The sequence below is a fragment of the Equus caballus genome, chromosome 8, assembly GCF_041296265.1.
Source record: "Equus caballus isolate H_3958 breed thoroughbred chromosome 8, TB-T2T, whole genome shotgun sequence".
Classification (NCBI taxonomy): Eukaryota; Metazoa; Chordata; class Mammalia; order Perissodactyla; family Equidae; genus Equus; species Equus caballus.
In genome coordinates, this window is record NC_091691.1 from 49,688,285 (window position 1) to 49,709,253 (window position 20,969).

At 39.5% G+C, this 20,969-nt stretch overlaps 1 protein-coding gene across 9 annotated transcripts in view; it reads right to left on the reverse strand.

Annotated features, from left to right (window-relative positions):
• Positions 1–20,668, reverse strand: part of YES1 (YES proto-oncogene 1, Src family tyrosine kinase) — an 80,123-nt gene extending 59,455 nt beyond the window's left edge. The window contains exons 1-2 of one of the 9 annotated variants that reach the window (XM_070220775.1): positions 19,444–19,730; positions 6,254–6,473 (exon numbers count right to left, since the gene is read on the reverse strand). In XM_070220775.1, the coding sequence (XP_070076876.1) occupies positions 6,254–6,299 (46 nt within the window). In that variant the 5' untranslated portion in view covers positions 6,300–6,473; positions 19,444–19,730. Of the gene's footprint in view, positions 1–6,253; positions 6,474–18,212; positions 19,376–19,443; positions 19,985–20,257 lie in introns of those variants that run through there. The other 8 variants (XM_070220771.1, XM_070220773.1, XM_070220776.1 and 5 more) reach the window with 8 other exon arrangements.
• Positions 20,669–20,969: the final 301 nt, after the last annotated feature.

A 20,969-nucleotide genomic window follows, 5' to 3' on the forward strand; every position in this document is an offset into this window, starting at 1 on the left:
GTCATAGAGCAAGACCTCAGAGCTCCAGTGGTTTACCACTGTGTCAAACTGAACATCTTTAAAAGCTCCAAGTTGTATAAATGTGTCTCTATTTTCAATTTTTCCACAGTATCTGCATTATATTAGCCTGAGGTATTTATTAAAAATGAAGATTCCTGGCTCTCAGTCCAGGTTTATTGAATTAGAATTTCTGGAGGCAGAACTGAGGAGCCTACATTTTAAGAGATCCCAGGTGATGAGTACTCACTGTGATGTTGAAAGCCATCACTTTTAAGTATATGATCAATACTTATTCCTTTATTCCCATGCTTGAAGTACACCTATTTACTACAACCCAGAAACTGTCTTGCCTTCTCTGTCTTCTCTATGTCTCTGTTCAAGTTATCAGCTCCCTCTGAAATGTCCATTTTATTTATCCTTCAAAACCTACTCAAATCCCACCCGGACCAGGCCTTTCCTGAATGTGCGTTTCTATCTACTCTTGATCTGCCATTGAACTTTAAACCTCCAATACAATATTTCTCTCAAGTTGTCTAAAGAAGTTGTATACTTAATTGATAAACAGGAGAGGGCAGACTTTCCTTTCTGGCTCCTAAAAAGCTTAATTAACATGGGGCAAGTTACATGCTACCTGCTTGGAGTAGCTGTAAATCTTTTTTTTAAAGTTTGTTGGAATTGAATTAAAGATCCTGTTTGCCATCAATGTTTAAGACTTGACTCAAAAGATAAATATTACTCAACAAATTAATATTTGAATCTGGCTTCTTTAACGGAAGGGAGTGGAGATATAAAGACTGTAAAATATAATAAAAAATTACCAGAGTAAAAATAAACCTAATCCATAGTAACATATATCAGATTAATTTACTAGTTATCTACATCTCCTTTAAGCTGTGAAGACTTGGTAATTGCTTATGACTTCAACAACTGCTCTAGCCTCAAAATGTCAGTACGGTGGGTGACAAGAAAACAGCAGCTACATGAGAAATGCAAAATGCATGCTGACCATTTCCAGACATTTCTGACACCATCTTAACAATTCAGGGGGGCAACAACAATTGCTAATGTTTTCTGCATTACTTATTTAGTAATTGCTATTACTTCCACTTAGAAATACGTAGGAACCTTAGAGAACTTGAATAAGTGAAAATTTATGGGAAGACAGGATTTGGTACATATCAAATTTTTATAGAGTTGAGCTCCAAGGAGTGTTATCTATGTCATAAAATCAAACATATCTACATACTGTATTTTCTGAAGAACTTCATCCATTTACATTTTGAATCTCCAAAGAGTATGAATTTGCCTGCTTTGGCTTTTGGAGTAAAAGATTAATGTGTAAATAGTGTGAACAGCTTCATTCTAGTCCAATGAAGCAGTCACATTAAAAGGAGATGAAGTTTTTCAGGTTCTCTTGGGTATTTTTGCTGAGGAAGATTGGCCCTGAGCTAACATCCGTGCCCATCTTTCTCTATTTTATATGTGGGACGCCCCCACAGCATGGCTTGGTAAGTGGTGCATAGGTCTGCCTGGGATCTGAACTGACAAACTCCGGGCTGCCGAAGTGGAGTGCCCAAACTTAACCACTGCACCACAGGGCTGGCCCCACGAAGGTTTTAATTGGAAAAAAAAAAAAAATGGAAGTTTTCTTTCTTTCTACCTTCATATTACAAGAGGAGCCTTTGACTCTGGGCTATAAATGATCACTTATACTCAGTCTCTAGTTCCTTAGCATGATGTAAGAATTAAAGCCAGAACCTCGGTACAATATTTCTGAATTGTTCCTTACTTCTGTGTTATACTATTTCAATTCTGAAATCATTTTTTAAAACATGTTATATTGTGTATATATGTCCACATTTAAAAAGTCATTAAAAAATTAACATATTTGATTTTTAAGGTTTATCATATAAAGGAGTGGAAGTTTCCAACTAGAGCCACAAATATTCTGTGGAAAACTGTATTAGAATTCAACAGTTGAAGACTTTTTATGATCCCGATACTATTTTGTGCTCTTAGCAGAATATAACAGCAGTATTGGCAGTATTTGTTTGCTCAGAGCAATTATACAAAAAAGTTTGTTGAACTGAATTGTATCAACATTTGTTGCATTACTATGGCGCACACTTTATAATATTATTTGTTTGGGAAATAGATATTTAAAACTCCATGAAGCAATTTATCTATACATGCAGAAATTACTTGTGACTGGAAACAATTTTCTTAGGTTGTTTTATTGAGTACTGACAACAGAATATATGATACAAAACCTAAAGAAATGGTACACAAGAGTGTTTTTTCAAGTTTCCCGAAATAAGATAAACATGTAAAGCTTTTCATTATCCAATACTCTTGTGTCAACAAGGAAACACAAACTGAAATTATAAAATAAAAATAACTTTCTAACTTATCTACGTATCTCTCATATATATCTAACATATCTACATATCTTTCTAACATAGCTACAGCTATTCAGAGCTATACAGAGCTACTGTATTCAGAGCAAAATTCACAGCCTACAAACCTATTACTAAAAAGGAATACAAACAAATGAATTAAATATGCAGAACCAAACTAAAATGGACCACTTATGTCAAAAGAGGTGCATAAAGGAAACTTAACCTAACCTTACAGGAATCTACAGCTTTTCTCAGAAATCGGTAGAGGACACCAGCCAATCCCCAAATGTCAAATCTGTTCAAGCCATATCTGAATTTCCTTGTTCCCCTAACACAGCTACCCTGATCCAGATAGGGAAGAAGACCACTGGGCAACCAATCAGCTGAAAACGCCAAATAACTCCCAAATTTACCCGTAAAAATCCCTCAGGCTGTGAGCAACTCATGCTCCCGTGGCTTTGCATTTCCCGGCTTGCAGGTCAAAAGCCTTGCAATAAACTCATCTTTCTGCTTTGTTTTATTCAACATGCAGATTGCTTTTTGACAAGTATTTAAAATTTAGGAAAAAACAAAAACCAAAGAAACCCAAAAAGAGGATTTTTAGTTGTAAATCATACTGAGATTTTTTTCTGTTGTTTCTAATTCATTAATTTTTCTTTTAATTTTTCTTTCATTATAATTGAAGAAATTCCCATATGATTTACAAATAAAAAATCAATGAAACAGATAAATCACTAGATTTAATCTTAAGAAACGAAAAGGGAGAGTACACAGTATTAGGTGTGAGAAGAGTGCTTGAGTCACAGAGGATTTAAGAAAACTATATATGGGAGCTGTGTATAACTCTCTGCTAACAAAGTTTTAACAACTAGATGAAAAGGATGAGTATACTTTGGCGAATGGAAATTACTAAAGTTAACTCAGTTAAAAGATAGAAGACCTAAATAAATCAATAAGCATGAAAATAGTTTAAACATTGTCAAAAGAATTCATCAAAAAAGCATAAGTATTATATATTTCATAGTAAATTATATGACACTTGTCAAGAATAAATTAGTCCTATGCTCTTCAATCTCTTCCAAAGCATACAGGAAAATCTTTCCTTCTTACTTTTTGCCGTCAGCCAAATCCCGACTGAGTTGCTTCGGGGTCTCTATGGAGTCAAGAAGTTGTGGAAACAAGGGAAACATCTAGTGAAGAAGTTCTGAGTCAGGTAAATCTCTCTTCCGACCCTCAAGAAGCCTCTCTTGGATACTAGCAAACACCAGCATTATCCAGTCACTAGCAAATTACAGAGTTTTTCTGGGGAAGTAACTGCACTAAAAATCCCTAATACAGGGGCTGGCCCCGAGGCTGAGTGGTTACGGCCGTGCGCTCCGCTTGGGCGGCTCAGGGTTTCGCTGGTTCAGATCCTGGGCATGGACATGGCACCACTCATCAAGCCATGCTGAGGTAGCATCCCACATGCCACAAGTAGAAGGACCTACAACTAAAAAAATATACAACTATGTACCAGGGGGTTTGGGGGAGAAACAAGGAAAAAATAAATCTTGAAAAAAATTAAAAAATCCCTAATACATGATGATCACCAAGGACCACCAGCAGCATCCTCTCCTTGCCCACCACCAGATATCTGATCACTGACTATAATATTGCAGGGGTTTTTTTAGATTTAGAGAATTTTTATTGAGAGTCTAGGATAGTCTTAAAAATGCAGTGCAAATAATAAAATAATGAGAAACTTTCAGCTTTTTAATCTCAAAATATATCTAATTTGTCTTATCCTAAGAGAGCAGTCCAGGCCACTTGCCTTTTAGGAACTGCAATTTTCCTGGTTGTAATATTGTTTCTATAGACATTCTGGGCTATCAAGAGACCTCTTTTCCAACCATTACCTAGTTTACTCAAAAATTCTATATTCATTCACTCAAAAAATATTTGAGGGGCCAGCCCAGTGGCAAAGCAGTTAAGTGTGCATGGTCCGCTTCTGGCGGCCCAGGGTTCGCTGGTTCGAATCCTGGGTGCGGACATGGCACCGCTTAACAAGCCATGCTGTGGCAGGCATCCCACATACAAAGTAGAGGAAGAAGGGCATGGATGTTAGCTCAGGGCCAGCCTTCCTCAGCAAAATGAGGAGGATTGGCAGCAGATGTTAGTTCAGGGTTAATCCTCAAAAGAAAAAATTTTTGAGAGCCTAACAAATGGAAATAGAGCAGTAAACAAAACAAAGTCCCAGACCTTGTGCAGTCTGCACTCTTACTGGGAATAGTAAGATAATGTGAGGCACTTACCATATGCCAAGCACTATTCTAAGTACTCTCGCACATATTAATCCATTTAATCCTTACAACAACCTTATGAGGTAAGGGCTACTTTTACTCTTCCTTTACAGATGAGGAAACTGAGGCATAGAGATTATATAACTTGTCCAAGATCACAAACACCCCCAGGCAGCCTGGCTCTAGAGCAGCGCTATGCAACAGATATGTAATATGAGCCACATATCTAACTTTAAATTTTCTAGTAGCCACATTTAAAAAAGGTAAAAAATAAACAAGTGACATTAATTTCAATAATATCTTATTTAAGCTAATAAATCCAAAATATTATCATTTCAATATGTGATCAATATAAAAAGTTGAATTATTTTACATTTTTTAAATCATACTAAGTCTTCAAAGTCTAGTGTATATTTTACACTTACAGTACATCTCAATTTAGACTAGCCACATTTTAAGTACTCAACTGCCTTATGTGGCCAGGAGCTACTGTGACACTGTGGTTAAAAATACATATTTGGTCTTTGTCCCTATTCCTAGCACAGAGCTCCTAAAACCCTTGCAATTATAAAATATAGAGAGAAATAAGTAGTTTTTTAATATACTAAAAACAGCCAGTTGTAAAATATAATTCAAAAACAAATCATTCAAAACCATACACATTTGATAAAAGGAACCAGAACTCCTTAAATAAGTGGCAGATTCCAAAGCTAGAGGCAAGGTAAATACAAGATCAGCCTGTGACATGTTACACCAAAAAAATAAGTAGTACTCAAAAAATGACGGGGATATATCAAAAGTACACAGGAACCATCTTGAAGAGACTCTTGCTGGCCAAAAATAGTATAAATTCGAGCGCCAATATTAAGAGTGACATAAACGGATTATAACCTGTCGACAAAAAAAGAATCCAAAGTCATTCTGATAATAAATGAGGGAGAAAGGAAGGTTTTCTCTTACAGAATCTCAACTAATAAACATAGAAGGAATTATAGAGTTGGAAAAGTATTATTTTACAACCATCATTGCAATAATCAATTCAGGCAAGACTCATTGATGGAGGCTAAAACTATTTCCCACATATTACTTATTAATTAAAAAGAGAAAAATGCTAACTTTACAGCGGAGAAACCTGACAGATATCACTTTACCTAAGCAGAGTTAATACTGCCGATAATGGGACAGACTAACGCAGTGTGCCTCCTAACGGGCTGTACCAGGAAGGACACAACATCCCTCATGTACTATTCTTGCCGTAAATTGATAATCTGAATTTAATCATGAGGAAACATCAGACAAATCCTCATTGAGGTACGCCATACAAAAGAAGCAGTCTGATTTTTCAAAAATATTAACATCATGAAAGACAAAGGCAGAAGAACTGTTCATATTAAAGGAGACTAAACAGACAAGACAACTAAATGCAGTAGATTGGATTCTGGATTTTTGTTACAAAGGACACCATTAGGACAATTGGGAAAAAATCGATTATGGACTGCTGCATTAGTTTCTTAAGAACTCCTGTTTAAAAAAAAAAACAAAACGGTTTAACACAACAGAAATTTATTCTCTCACAGTTCTGGAGGCCAGAAGTCCAAAACCAAGGTGTCAGCAGGGCCATGCTCACTCTCAATCTCTGAAGAGAATCCTTCTTTGCCTCCTCCTAGCTTCTGATTGTGGCTGGCAATCCTTGGGGTTCCTTGGCTCGCAACTGCATCACTTCCATCTCTGCCTCTGTTGTCACACGGCATTCTCCTTGGGTGTTTCTATCTGCAAGTGGCATGTTCCTCTTCTTCTAAGGATACCAGTCACATTGGATTAGGTGAGTTAAGGCCCACCTTAACTCGGTATGACTTCATCTTAACTTGATTACATCTGCAAAGAACCTATTTCCAAATAACATCACATTCACAGGCACTGGGGTTAGGACTTAAAACAGCTTCTGGGGGAAAACAATCCAACCCACGAGAACTACATATTAGATAACTGCATTACAGTGATGTTAAACTTCCCGAATTCGATAATTGTACTACGGTTATGTGAGAAAATGTCTTTGGTTTTAAGAAATACACACTGAAGTATTTAAGGGTAATGAGACATGATGTTTGCAGCTAACTTTCAAGTGGTGGTGGAAGGGGGAATACCCACATACATATACACAAGGAGGGACTAATAAGAGCAAATGTGGTTAAATGTGAACTGGTAAATGTGAGTAAGGGGGATCTAGGAGCTTTTTGCACTCTTGTAATTCTTTCTATTCTTGCAACTTTTCTGTAACTCTGAAATTATTTCCAAATAAGTTTTTTTTAAACCACGGATGAAATAATACCTACGAGAAACAAGAAAAAATGTTCAGAGTCTCTATTAAGAAGAAAAGCTCTGTGGGCTATAAAGAACCTCAATAAACAGAAACATATCACTTATTTTTAAATGGTAAGATCCATTATTATAAAGATGTCCATTCTTCCTAAATAAAGTAATTAACATTGTCTAAATCATAATCACAATGAAGTTCTTATGGAAAAATAAATACATAACAACAGCCAAGAAATTTTCAAAAAAGAAAAATGAAGAGATTTGTCCTTTTAGTAATCACAACCTCACAGTTAAGAGTATAGTCTCTGGAGTTAGAGTTGGTTACAGTCCTAGCTTGTAACTCGAATAAATTAATTTCTCAAAGCCTACTTTTTCATCTGTAAAAATAAAGATATTAACAATACCTAACTCAGCGCTCATTCTGGCAGTATACTAAAATTGGGACAATACAGAGAAGTTTTAGCATGGTCAAGGATGCAAGGATGACAAATTCATGACACGTTCCATATATTACCAAAAAAAAGAAAATGTTTTCATTAAATAAAATGACTACATGTCAGAACATTGAAGCCAGATTTTCAAAAGAAAAAGAACACCTAACTCATAGGGTTTTGTGAGAAATGAATTAGTTAAAATATATTAAAGCATTTATCGCTGTGACTGGCACGCAGGCAATACTCAATACACACTAGCGGCTGCTCTTGCTCCTGTTATCACGGTCATGATTATCATCACCAAGCTATGTGGTTTTGGCATAGGAATAAACAATCCAGAAGAGAAAGGGCACCCAGAAACAGGCCTGAGAGTAAAAGAATTTCTAAATGCTAAAGGTAGCATTTTGTATCAGAAGAAAAAGGATAGATTTAATAAATAGCACTAATGAGCTTTATCATCTGAAAAAAAAAGAACTGAATTCTTATGTCACAACATCTATAAATATAAATTCCAGGGTAAAAAGCTAAATTATTTGTGATATAAAACAAAACAAAAACGTATAAATAGAATTTTAAAAATGATTGTCAGCTGTGGAAAGTATTCTTAAAACACAAAATCCAGAGGTTATAAAAGGAAAAATTTTTAAGATAAAAGGAAAATATTAGACGGGATAAAGACAAGCAGATATGGAAAAAATGTTTGCAACATAAAGACAAAGGATTAACACCCATACTATATGAAGAATCCCTAAAAATCTATAAGGAAAAGACAACCCAATAGTACAACTGGCAAAGGTTATGAGCAAGTAGTTCACCACACGGAAAAATGCACAATAGACTTCAATTGAAAAAGCAAATTAAAATAACTTTAAGGTATCTTTAGTCACATAATAACTAAAAATAAAACAATGTTCCTAGATGTTATGGGATAAATAAGCATGCTTCTATATTCCAGTTCAATCTTCCTCAAATAAAAAAAAAAAATGTGGAAATACATAAAAAGAGCTTTGAACTTGCTAATATCCCTAGCTCCGAATACCATCAAAAAGAAAAAGCAATGTCTACTGTGCCATTAGAAGACTTTATCAGGACCTGGCCTGGTGGCGCAGCAGTTAAGTTTGCACATTCTGCTTCAGTGGCCCGGGTGTGGACATGGCATCGTAAGTCATGCTGTGGTAGGCGTCCCACATTAAAAAAAAAAAAAAAGCAGAGGAAGATGGGCACAGATGTTAGCTCAGGGCCAGTCTTCCTCAGCAAAAAGAGGAGGATTGGCAGCAGATGTTAGCTCAGGGCTAATCTTCCTCAAAAAAAAAATAAATAAAGACAATCGCAAAAAGGAAAAATAAAACAGACAAAAAATGAAAAAGTAGAAAAGGAATCAGATTCTTACTGTCAGAAGGAAACTAAGCTTATTGGGTCCAACCACTCACCCACAGGAAAAACATCACTGACAGACTATCTAGCTTTCGCATTTAATCAAACTCCAAAGATAGGTGGTTCAGGGATTCAATAGAGCACTGCTGGACAACCGTTAAAAATTACTTCTTCATAACCTTCCAATTGTTATAAATGGCAACTGTTTAATAAGCTGTTAGAGAATGTTGTCCGGACACAAGGCCACGTTCAGCATCTGTATTTATTAAAATTCAGCTTTGAAGGCATCATTTATTCAATTCTCTTTTTTTGAGATGTCTGTCCCCTGATTTTTCTACAACTAGTGGGGCCCTGGGAATATCAGAAATGTCTTTCAGAATCTTCAGACACAATTCTTCTGGACCTAGAAGCCTGAAATCAGGTGAAACTAGAGGCCCTTTTACTATCTATCATCTACTTTCTTACTCTTTTTTTCTAGCTTTTCTAACTTAAAGAGCATCCCGTTGTTACAGAAGTTAGGAGATTAAAAAGAGGATATGCTAGGTGTTCCCTGTGACCTATTATTTCAACTTTCCTAAGTTGTGGATCTGTGGCTTCCTTCTTACATCTGGCTGTGAATTTAGCTCTAAGAATCGTCTGTGTTATCATTGGTTTTTCTTTCTTCTAAGTACTGATCATTCTAAAAATCCTATTCATCCTCTGACAATATCCTAAGAGATTCCTAACTCTCTCTTTTACTTGGCCTTTTTTATGAGTTCCTCCTTCTGACTTAGTAAGTTCTATTCATCAAAAAAAAAAAAAAAGAAAATTCAAAAACAAAAACTAAGCCCCAGTAAGAGTGGCTCTGGGGGTGTAGTGGGGAAGGGGAGGTGTGAGGTGAGATGTGGGGAAGGGGGAAGGCTTTAGCTCCACCGTAATTTCCACCCGCCATATCCCCACCATATCCTTGATATGGCTAATTACTGTCTTTCCTCAATCATTAAAAGTGCTATGCAAATGCAGATACAATCCTTATTCTACTCCGACCCTCTCCCCTACGAGAGCACTTCCCAAGCTTTTCATATAAAAAAGTTTGGGGCATTTTTAGACTTTTCATTCCTTTAGGTGGTATATTGCCCCTAGAATCTTAAAACCATAGACTCTTAGTTTTCTAACATTTCTTAAAGTCTAGGGCATACATTTCCTTAAAGTCCAGAATTACCTTTCTTATTACTTTTAATATATGGTCCCTATCTCCAAAGGCTCTTTCTAGAATTTGCACATCACTAACTTTTTTCTGTTGGTCCTAATTAAGTTCAAAATAGCAAACACCTTTACAGCTTCCTTTACCACCTAAAGCATGAAATTAAATTTTTCCAGATGCTTTGCTTATAAAAAACAAATTTCCAAAAGGTGTTGGGATATTTACATTTTCCATCACAACTTGTTTGCTTCTATATTAACTGCTGCCTGAATTAAGAAGATACCATCTATACTACAACTAGAAAGACCCACAACTACAATATACAACTATATACTGGGTGGATTGGGGGAGAAAAAGCAGAAAGAAAGAAAAATAAAAGACTGGCAACAGTTGTTAGCTCAGGTGCCAATCTTTAAAAAAAAAAAAATAAGAAGAAGATACCATCTATGTCCACACCTTTCAAATAAATATTCTAACCATGTTTATACAACCAAATAGTGTATTTCCATATAGGTGTCTAACTTGTTTAACTACTAGATTACTTCCTGCCCCTTTGTGTGTCAGAGACAGCTACCTTTCCACCAAAAATTCACTCTCCCTTTCTATGGTGTGAAATTCTCACCGAAGGGTAGCTGCCCTGCCAAGGACTATTTTTCCCAGCTCTACTCAAAACCAGATACATGCATATGACTCACTTACATCAACGTAATGTACGGGTAACCGACTGTGCCAGAGTTTTTAAGAAGCATGGTTGCTAGAAATATATTCAGAGACTAAGATATATAGAAAAGGAACCCCCTTATTGTAAATGGGTAACTACCCTTATGGATAGTTAAGCACCTTTCCTATTACTGTTTAACATTCACAAGTCACTGCCAAATCAAACCTCAGTTTCTCCATAAGACTCAAGTAGAATGTTTATTTGAATTCATCCCAAGCATTAATGCCAGTAATTTAGCACCAGGCCTGCCACTCCAAGAAGTCTTGAGTAAAAAACATCTGTGGTTACTGTATGAGTTTTAGTGAGGAGCTAGCTATTTGCTGACATTTCTTTCTCCCAAGCTCATGGCAGGCAAACATTGCCAGCTATTGCTGCACTTTCCTACATTTAAAAATATCCAGGGGCCGGCCCGGTGGCATAGTGGTTAAGTTTGCACCCTCCACTTCGGCAGCCCAGTGTTCACAGACCCAGATCCCAGGTATGGACCTAGCACCACTTATCAAGCCAAGCTGTGGAGGCATCCCACATAAAATAGAGGAATATTGGCAGAGATGTTAGCTCAGCGACAACCTTCCTCAAGCACAAAGAGGAAGACTGGCAACAGATGTTAGCTCAGGACAAATCTTCCTCATCAAAAAAATAAATAAATAAAAATTTTTTTAAACATTTAATAAGTGCCTACTTATTAAACTCCAACTTCTTGGAGTTCCAGATGCTTGGGATAAGTTCTATAACCAAAACAAAGATCCCTACCCTCATGGAGCTTACATTCTAGCGGCAGCCATTCCAATCATTCAAAATTGGCACAACAGTTTAAAACCTATCTGCCAACACTTATGTAGACTTAATAAACACGGGCAACGACGGAACTGGTGGAGCAATGTGTGAAGGAGCTGCACTGTAGATACTCTATGTGGGATAATAATGCTACAAAATGAAACTAGTATTTCCACTAGAAGACAACGCTCCAGCTTATTAGAGAGGATAAAGGGTACATTCTTAGATACAAAAGAAATAAAAGGAAGCCAAAGAAGAAAAGGCCTGTAAGGTGGTGAAGGAAGTCACTGTCAATGGAACTTGACACAGTGGCAAAAGAGTAGCAAACAAAATTTCCATTTGGAGCTTTAGATGAGACTTCATCCAGATAGTGAGGAACTCATGTAACAATAAGATTTACAGGAATAAGCCAGTATGGAAGAATCCCACTGTTTCCTCCAGAAGGAAGTGAAGCTTTGAATGGTTGGTGAGTCTGTATGAAAGTGTAGGAAACTGCCATCCCACTGAGAGGCAAATGCTGCTCTCTTTCTTCAGCACGTGTCTGAAATGTCATGGAAGACCATCTAGACAATGCAGACCTTCCATCTGTTTCTACTAACTCATCTAGGAATAAGTGATAGAATTAGTAGAAACGAAGGCAATATTGTACAGTAGAAGTTTGATCTAGCTTTTGAGTCAGAAGACAGATTTGAGCACAAACTATACACACACACACACACACACAAAGAGACAGAGAGGGCCTGATTATACATATAGACTATATACACACTTTACAAACCCAAACTTACAAAAGGACAGCATTTGCTACAGTTTAGTTAGTGTAATAACCCATCTTTTTCAGCTCATATAATACCTGACCTTGACACCTATTATGAAATATGCACCACAAAGTACTTCCATTAGAAAGAAAAGAGAGTGGTTGGGAATTCTCAGCCCCAAGACAAATGTAGTTTAAGGGAGAAGGAAAAAGATAAGAAAATTCCCCTTTCCATCATTGCTCCTTATCCCTAAGGAAGTTGTCTTATAGGGAACAGGACTGCTGTCAGTTAGCCTTATATTCAAATTTAGTTCCACCCAATCACTAGTCATGCGACCTTAGCAAATTACATATTCTTTCTGATCCTCAGTTTCTTTATATGTAATAAATACCTACCACATTCACGATTTTTCTGGGTATTTTGGAAAGGTATTTCAAAGATTTAAGTTAAATGTGATAATGCTCATGGATGTAAAGCATAGCATCTGTTACAGAACAAGATTCCTTCCTTCCTTCCTCAACGCCCAAGAAGAGTAAATGAGTAGGAAACAGAAAAAAAGGATGCAAATGGAAAAATTATGAACCCCACATTACATCCACTCCTCCTTTTCCCAAGCCCTCTTTTACTTTCCTCATTTTTGCTCATCATCCCCAATCTTTTAAAGTTTTCCCATTCCTCACACTCTCTTGTGGGGTTAGAGTAGGAGGTACACTTCACAGTGCCTAGCAAGCAGGTGGGAGAACCTCGGGAAGCTTCTGTACTTAAATTCAGCTTAACAGCAAGGCCTCACTGGGAAAGTCCTGGCATCCGAATATGGAACTCAGAGTGGTTTTTAAATAGTGAGGACCTGGGAAGGTGGAGAGGGAGGGCGACTGGCAAGGCAATGGGTTCATCTACTGTGTAATCAGAACATTTACTCAGCCAAATATTTCATTTGTTCAAAGAGTTCAGCAGGTTAAAACAAAAACAAAAACAAAACCCACAAAACTTAATTTAGAACACATTTACCACTGAAACATTTGTTAGGTTTTTACAGGTAAACTCTAACCAGAAAGGCTGACCTCACAGAAAAGACTTTTTCTGGGAAAAGATTCTGATTTTCAAAGAACTTACAAACTTTGGGAACACAATCTACTTATAATCTTAGTTTCTTTCTTTTTTTCCCCAAAATCTATTTTGCAAACCTTAAAAAGCTAACCATTTTCAATTTTCCATGCTTTATTTTGATCTGAATATTAAAGAAAACTATCCAAAACAATTACTCTGACCTTTTGTCAATTAAAAAAATTAAATATGTTTTAATGTTGGTGAGTATTTTCCTGATACAATGTGGCAAAGCTGTCATCCCAATAGTCATGATTACCTGTAAACTGACATCACAACTATCTGCTTCAATGAATAAGTCATTATTTTTCTGCATTACATTACTGTAAAATAAATCTGAAATGCTTTTTTAAACTTTGCTTTCAAATGTGTCTTCTTATAGTAAAATTTCTACACAGGTGTTGCAGAGCCTGTGAACGTGAGTCACAAATATCTATAATGAACTAACATATAGAAAAACAGTAAATCAAGTTTTCCTGCCTAGAGAAGTGAATCAGTTTACTTGAGGCTAAATCTATCTAGTGCAAAGGGATTTATTAGAGTTTCAAAGGTATCACACAATAATACCATCAAAAACATAGAAGTATTGTAATGGATTACCATACTAAAAACATCTCAAATTCATAAGAGCTTCATATTCATAGCCAGGTCCACCCAACTGTGAATTCCTACACGGCAGCAGTCATGCTGCAATCATTTTTATAACATCAAAACTTGCACAGTGTTTGTCATACGGCGGGTTTAATCAATGTCCACTAATGAATGGAGTAACACTGCATTTGCTTGAGAAAGTCCAGGACCAAGCCCACAGGTCAGTTTTCTACTATAAGCTTTACTCACCTGCTATCTAATTTTATTTCAAATTGTAGACTCTGAAACATTTCCTTAAAACTTTATCAGTGTAAAAATTTCAACTGTGGTAAAACTACACATTTATATAAGGCTGAAAGGATATGAGAAGCCATCTAGTCTAACTACCTCCTGCTTCAAATAGTGAAACTGAGGCCTAGGGAGTTGACTGAGTTGACCAAAGCCACACAGCTCTTCACTGTCAGGAGTGGAATTCATATCCAGATGGTCTTCTCTCTTTTAGTCCTCTCCTTATTACAACATATTGCCTTCTCTGCTCCTTTTCAAATGCCTGACTGCTATTACTTCAAAAGTGTTCTTATCTGGAACATACTAACTGCATCAGAACAAAAGTTAGAAATCAATAAACTTGCCGCAGAACAATTATAAGTATTAACTTATGCAGCAAAGGCCACCAACTTTCTCCACCCCACCCCAATTTCTACTTAATGCTAAGAAACTGAAAGTTACATTTAAAAATTAAAGAAGTAACTAACATTCATAATTAATTTACAAAAACCAAGTCTACATATTGCTAGGAATAGAGGCTGAAACCGACAATCTTTAAGTTCCAGTGGTCAGTTCTTTCCTCCTAGTGCTTCGTATCTCCACCCCGACCTCCAATAACCCAGCAGAAATATCCCACAGAACTGTGCATTTTTTAACTCACATTATGTCCTTGGAGGATAAGAACATTAAGTCATAATTTTAATATTGATGGTCACTACTAAGGTGATAGGATACCTAATGTCCTGCTAAGTAGGTGCCACTGTGACAATGTGTACTGATTAACGTTCAAGCACATAATCTTCTGAACCTCTTCCTTCCTTCTGGTTATACAAGTTTGAGTGCTGCTTCTCTCAATACTCTCTATCCCCTATCCCAAATTACCCAAACCCTGAACCACCAAGTTCCAAAGCCAGGATTAGCAAAAGGAATTGTCTCTGTAGATTTTCCGACAGTAGTGGTAAAGGAGAAGACAAGATGCTGCTGCTCTTTGCTTGGCATGTTTATAAACTGAGCAACACTTCAAGAAGCAGCAAAATTTACCTATGGCATCTTCCAGTCTGGGGCTTGCCATATACAGCTGACGTTGCATCTGCGTTTGTTGATGTCCATCTTCTCACACTCCAATAAGAAAGAACAACAGGAAAAAGAATCTAGGGTTCTTACTTGCAAAACTCAGGGAGCCACAGAGATATGTCATGTCTAGCTAGATCTAGAGATAATCTCTCTTGAAGGTGTTCCACTTCCTGGGAGAAAGTAGGAAGCCCAAAGAACCTGCAAATAAACTCTCCTGCCACCCCGCAAACAACAGGAACAGCAGCAGCACTTCTGAGAGACACAGCTCACAGCAGCACGGAGTATACGGCACATGCTTCCGGGAACCTGCAGTCATATACATATAATTAAACAAGGGAAACTGAAAGACACTGCTATCCCAGGTTGAGGGAGGGAACTGAGGCACACAGAGGCTTATAACTCAGTCGGGTACATTATCCTGTAGTCTGAAATTACCAGATCCTCTCTCTCTTTCCTGGAGAGAACTTCAAGATCTTAAAAGAGTAACACCAAGTAAACCCAATCCAGACCAGGATCTGTTACCACCAAGTCTGCTAGTTCCAAGACAACAGTAGTGCTGCTGCAGCCAACGATTCCTTGGCATACAGACACGTTAAAATGGTACTGGCAGCAGCACCAGCTCTTCTCTTTCACCCTCCGCTGTTACTATAGCTCCTATTGCTAAATCTGCCTCTGAGTTTAGACAGGAGCTGGATGGTTCATAATCACCCAGCAGCTGCAGCTGAGCAATACTCAGCCTAATTGTGGCGCTGGAGCAGCTGAGAGGAAGAAAAGAGATAATATATACCCTACCGTAGCCACACACAAACTGCCGCACACACTACCAACAAGATACCAAGATACTTGAATAGGAACAGATGATTTCCTTTAAAGAAATGCAGTTGCACCTCGCTGGAGGAACTTGTATTTGTATCACAGACGTGTTTAAATGTGAACTGAAGGTGACCTAAGCCATGAGGAGTTCTGAACAATGGAAGATCTTAACTAAAACTTCCTGTAAATATTCACACAACAAAGCCAGAGCCACAAACCTCACCTTATAACATGACTGAAAGTTCCTGTGATGTGAGAATTTGGCAGAGATGCGATCTCTTCTTCAACCCTACATTACAACAATGCAGAGCGACAACATCAACAACTGAAACAGCAAGCCATTATATAAAGCAAGTAAAGTAGCACAGTGCAATGAGTCTCAGCATTTTTGAAACTCCAACACCATGCTGTCATTTGCTTTCTTTTGAAACAAAACATACTCTTCCTTTAGGTGCCATATGGCACATCGTCATAAGGCTTAAGCAAAGGAAAACTTATTGTATGGTAAGAATTTCATGACATCCTTAAGAATATCAAGACTAAGGCTGAAATTACTGATCTAAAGAATTACTGTTCCAGAATGTAAAACTGGATTAAAGACTTATTACCTTGATGCCATAGTTAAGTTTTGAGTTTTAACTGTCATGTTACATAATTTTCTGAAAAATAGGGTATATTTTATACTTGATGAGAGAACAGTATCCATTAGTTTAACATATTTTACTTACCTATTTGTCACAAAATACAAGTCTAAAAGGATTTTTAAAGTTATTGAAACCTGAAGTCTTCCCTCAAAATATCAACATAATTAACATATATTATTCATATGTTAAAGTAGTTATATACACTAGCTGGTATGACAATTATGATTTATTAAGTCTAATCCTGTTTGCAAAGGACAGCCCTGGCAGTGTTCTAAAGTCAGTTACCACATGTTAAGTTCTTTATCTAAAACACTTTATAAAGTACATTATAAACAGGCCTCTTTAAAAAAAGAGAAAAAAAGTTTTATGTAAACTAAAACACAGATACAGAAAAGCACACAGAACAAATACACGACAACGAATTATACTAAGGCCAACACCCTTCCAACCACCACCAGGTTAAAAGAACTTTGCCACAACTTCAGAAGCAGGGTCTCAATCACAACTTCCTCCCTCCTCCCATATCTTTACTTTTATATAAATTATTTCCTTGCAGGATTTTTTTTTAATATAATTTTATCATCCAAGTTTGCATTCCTAGACACCAGAGCTTAGTACTGCTCTTTTAAAATTTTTGATATTAGGCTTTCTTTTTTTTTTTTTTTACTATAATGACAACAGGAACTAATAAATGATCCCTACACTCACTAGATTAAGAACTAAATACATTTACAAAGAAAAATTACTCACATTAAAAAATTATTTACTGCCTAACAAGATGCAAATTTGAACTTTGTATAAACAAGTCTTACACCACCCACTGGTAATATTTCACTTATACTGGGTCATTGCTATTTTTTTAGAATATTTATTCTTTTAACATTACATGGAGATTTATTTGCATAGACATTGATATTTCAGCTTAAGAAATTCCTGAATTAAAAAAAGAAAACTTAAACCATGTATTAATATTACACTTTAGCCATAAGTCAAATTCCACCTATCCCAGGAAGATAGGTCAAAGCTGTAATTTCACTTTCGGTTGAACAGAAAGGAGTCAATTTTGTGGTTTATGAAGTCAGCAAAAACATACTGCAAAACTAAAGCTATTATAACATTATGGTGGTTACAGCCGACTACATATTTTAAGAGTCCTTTTATGTTTTCTCCTGGAAATATGGCTTTGAACAGTCTTGTATTCAGATTCAGATCAAAGGCAGTTGTTTTTTTCAAATTTAGGACCCTATGAATTGTCAACCAGCATTCAAAATCTCCACTAAGGTTTAGCTAACGTCCAAAAATCAAAATACAATTCCCTTTTCTTAAATCTAACTATGACAGGAGTCTCATATATTAGCAAAAACAAAAAATACCTATATGGCTTAGTGAAATAAAACTTTCTTACAAAATAATATGTGAAAATCATATATGATGCATACAAGATCCTTGACTTCTAATACAAGACACTTCTTCCTTACCTGCCCATTCAAAATGCTTCCTGTCCACTGTGTGCCAAACATTGCGCTAGTTAAGGTATCAGATTTTGCCTTAAATGCATACAGTCACATGTACACATTTAGTGATATTTTCCTTAGTGTGTAGTTTAACTAGACATTTAACAGGATGGTTTAAACACACTTAGAATTATCAGGATACCTTTGGCACTGTAATCCTATAGTTACAATGCACGAGTATACCACAATCATATGCGTGTATATGTGAAATCAACTATGTGAAAACACACACCAGAGGAACATATATGTACGTAATAAAGGGAATGAACGTAAAGCTGTGATTCCACTAGACTTCTCACTCCTTCACTTTAATAATTTATAAATTGTTAGACCGTATGTTATTCCGTATCTGTTTCAATTAATTACAGAGAAAATAATTCAACCAAATCCGAACTAGGTTGTGTCCCGCTCACAAGAAAACAAAAATTAAAGCAGTCCCTACATCGGACTCGATTTTCGAAGAGCTTCTTAAACGTTGCCCCATGCCCAGTAAAGCCGAAGCTGGAAGCAATTATCAAGAAGAAAAACACACTTTAAAACAAAATTTTCTGTAACACATGCGGACAGAGAACCGAACCAAATGGGAGGCGGGGTGAAATAATACTGTAAAAGTGGATGCTGAATGGCATTTTTCCCAACCCCCAACCCAAAACAAAGGAAAACTTTAACATGTTGCGGTTTTCAATCAAACCAAGCGAAGCGAGAGGCTCCCCCACTCGCCCCCACACCCCCGCGCGCGCTCTCCCGGCACAGTTGCCGCTCGGCGTCAACCAGGACACAGACCCCCCCAAACTCGGGGCCAGCGAGGGGCCGCTGCCCTCGCCCCTAACTTCGGCCGGGCCAGCCAAAATGAACCTCGCCTCCACCTCGCCGGGTGGCCCACACGACCTTAAAGAAGCGGGTGGGGGTGTCCCAAAGCTCCCACGACCTTAGGTCGGACCCGGGCGGGACCGGGCAGGACTGGACGGGGCGGAGACCGAGTCAGGGGGCGAGCAGGTAGCGCCGGGAAGGAGACACGCCCGCCGGGCGAGCCGGGCGCGGGGGGAGAAGTTTCTCCCCAACTTCCCGACTCCGAGCCGCCGGGGCCGGGAGTGGCGGCGCCTCCGAGCGCGGGAGGGCGGGCGGGCGCCGGGGCCTAGTGCAGCCCGGGCCGGGGTCGGCCGCGTCCGCGCGCGAGGCCCCGCCGGGTCCTTACCTGCCCTCCAGCCGCGCTCGCACGAGCCCCTCGGGCGGCGGCGGGGAGGGGTGGCGGGGAGGGGGCGGCGGGCGGAGGCGAGGCCCGCGGGCCCTCTCCCTCCTCCACCTCCACGTCCCGGGCGCCTGGCAGCAGCGACGACGGCACCGCCGGCCCCGAACTCGCTACTTCAGGAGGAGGGAATTCCCGGGCTCCCCCACCCCTCGGCCTCGCTCTCCACCTCTCTCCGCGCGGCGCCCGCCCCTTCGCCCGGCTCCGCCCCTCCGCTCCCCGGCGGGGGCGGGCGCGGGGGCGGAGCGGGGGCTGCGGCTACCTGCGCGCCGCCCGCCCGCTCACCGGAACTCGCGCCGCGCCCGCCCCCGGCTCGAGCGCCCCCCGCCTTCCGGCGCCGGCGCGCGCCTCCGAGGGCTGCGGGCCGTCCCGCCGCGAGCTCCGTCGCCTCCGAGTCCGAGTCACTTATCCCGGCCCAACATGGCGGCGGGGTCTGGGGCGGCTTCCCGAGGCGGCGCCGGCTGAGGGGGCGTGAGGAGGAGGCGCTTCTCCCCGCAGAGAGCAGGCCCGCGGCGCCCCTCCGCACGCGCGGACCCTGGGCCGCTGACTCGGCTGCCGCGGAGGTGGAGTCGGGGTCGCGGATGTCGCCCTCGCTCTGTCCCGCCGAGGGCTCGGGGCTTTGTCTTTGGGGGGAGAGGACAGGGTTGAGTGTTTTGGGTTGGCTGAGTGCGTCTCAGGACCATGCTGGCGCACCCTTTGTCGTCGATGGTGAAATCTTAGCCCAGCCGCGAGAGCCGGGGGGCGTTCCTAACGCCCTCCTCACCGTCCGGATCGCCGTCCCCACTCTCGCGTCTGGCCTCCTTCCGAGTCAGGGATCCTGTCCCAGCCCGAGGAGCTTCCTGTTGACTGTAGGTCGAACCAGCCTTGCCGGGAGGGGGATCCGAAGCCGAGTGCTTTTGGCGACTCTCCCAGTCCTGGTGGCTTTGGCTGCTCTTGGGACAGCGTATTCTGATATGATCCTGGCCCCGTCCCAGGGAGGGAACTGGGATGGGTGTTATCCTGTTTGACAGCTGTGGAAACTGAGGCTGCGACCCTCTAGCAAGTGGAGCAGCCACAACTAGAATCCCTGCCTATGTGAATCCAAGCACCTTTCCTGTTCGCCTTGTGGCCAGTCGCTGGAGGAGGGAGAGGATCCCCAAGGAACTGGGATGGAGATGAGGGTTGGGCTCGGAATGGGCTGAACGTTGAGGCTGTTTGCTGAAATCACTTCTGCCCTGTCAGACTCTTAGATTAACTTCCTCTCTGTGTTTCCTCTTTGGTGGGGTTATCAGAACTTAATGTGGAACTGTTGGTTTCCTTTGTCTGTGGTTTCTAATTCAATCATCTTCGACAAATATGAAATAGCACAATCATGTGTCAGTATTCTGGTATTCTAGGAACTCAGGATAAGTTTGAATTTTGAAACATGATTTTCTTCAGCTCACTAAGTGAACCAAAGGTAGGCATAGGCATTCACGTGAACAGAAGGTACACAT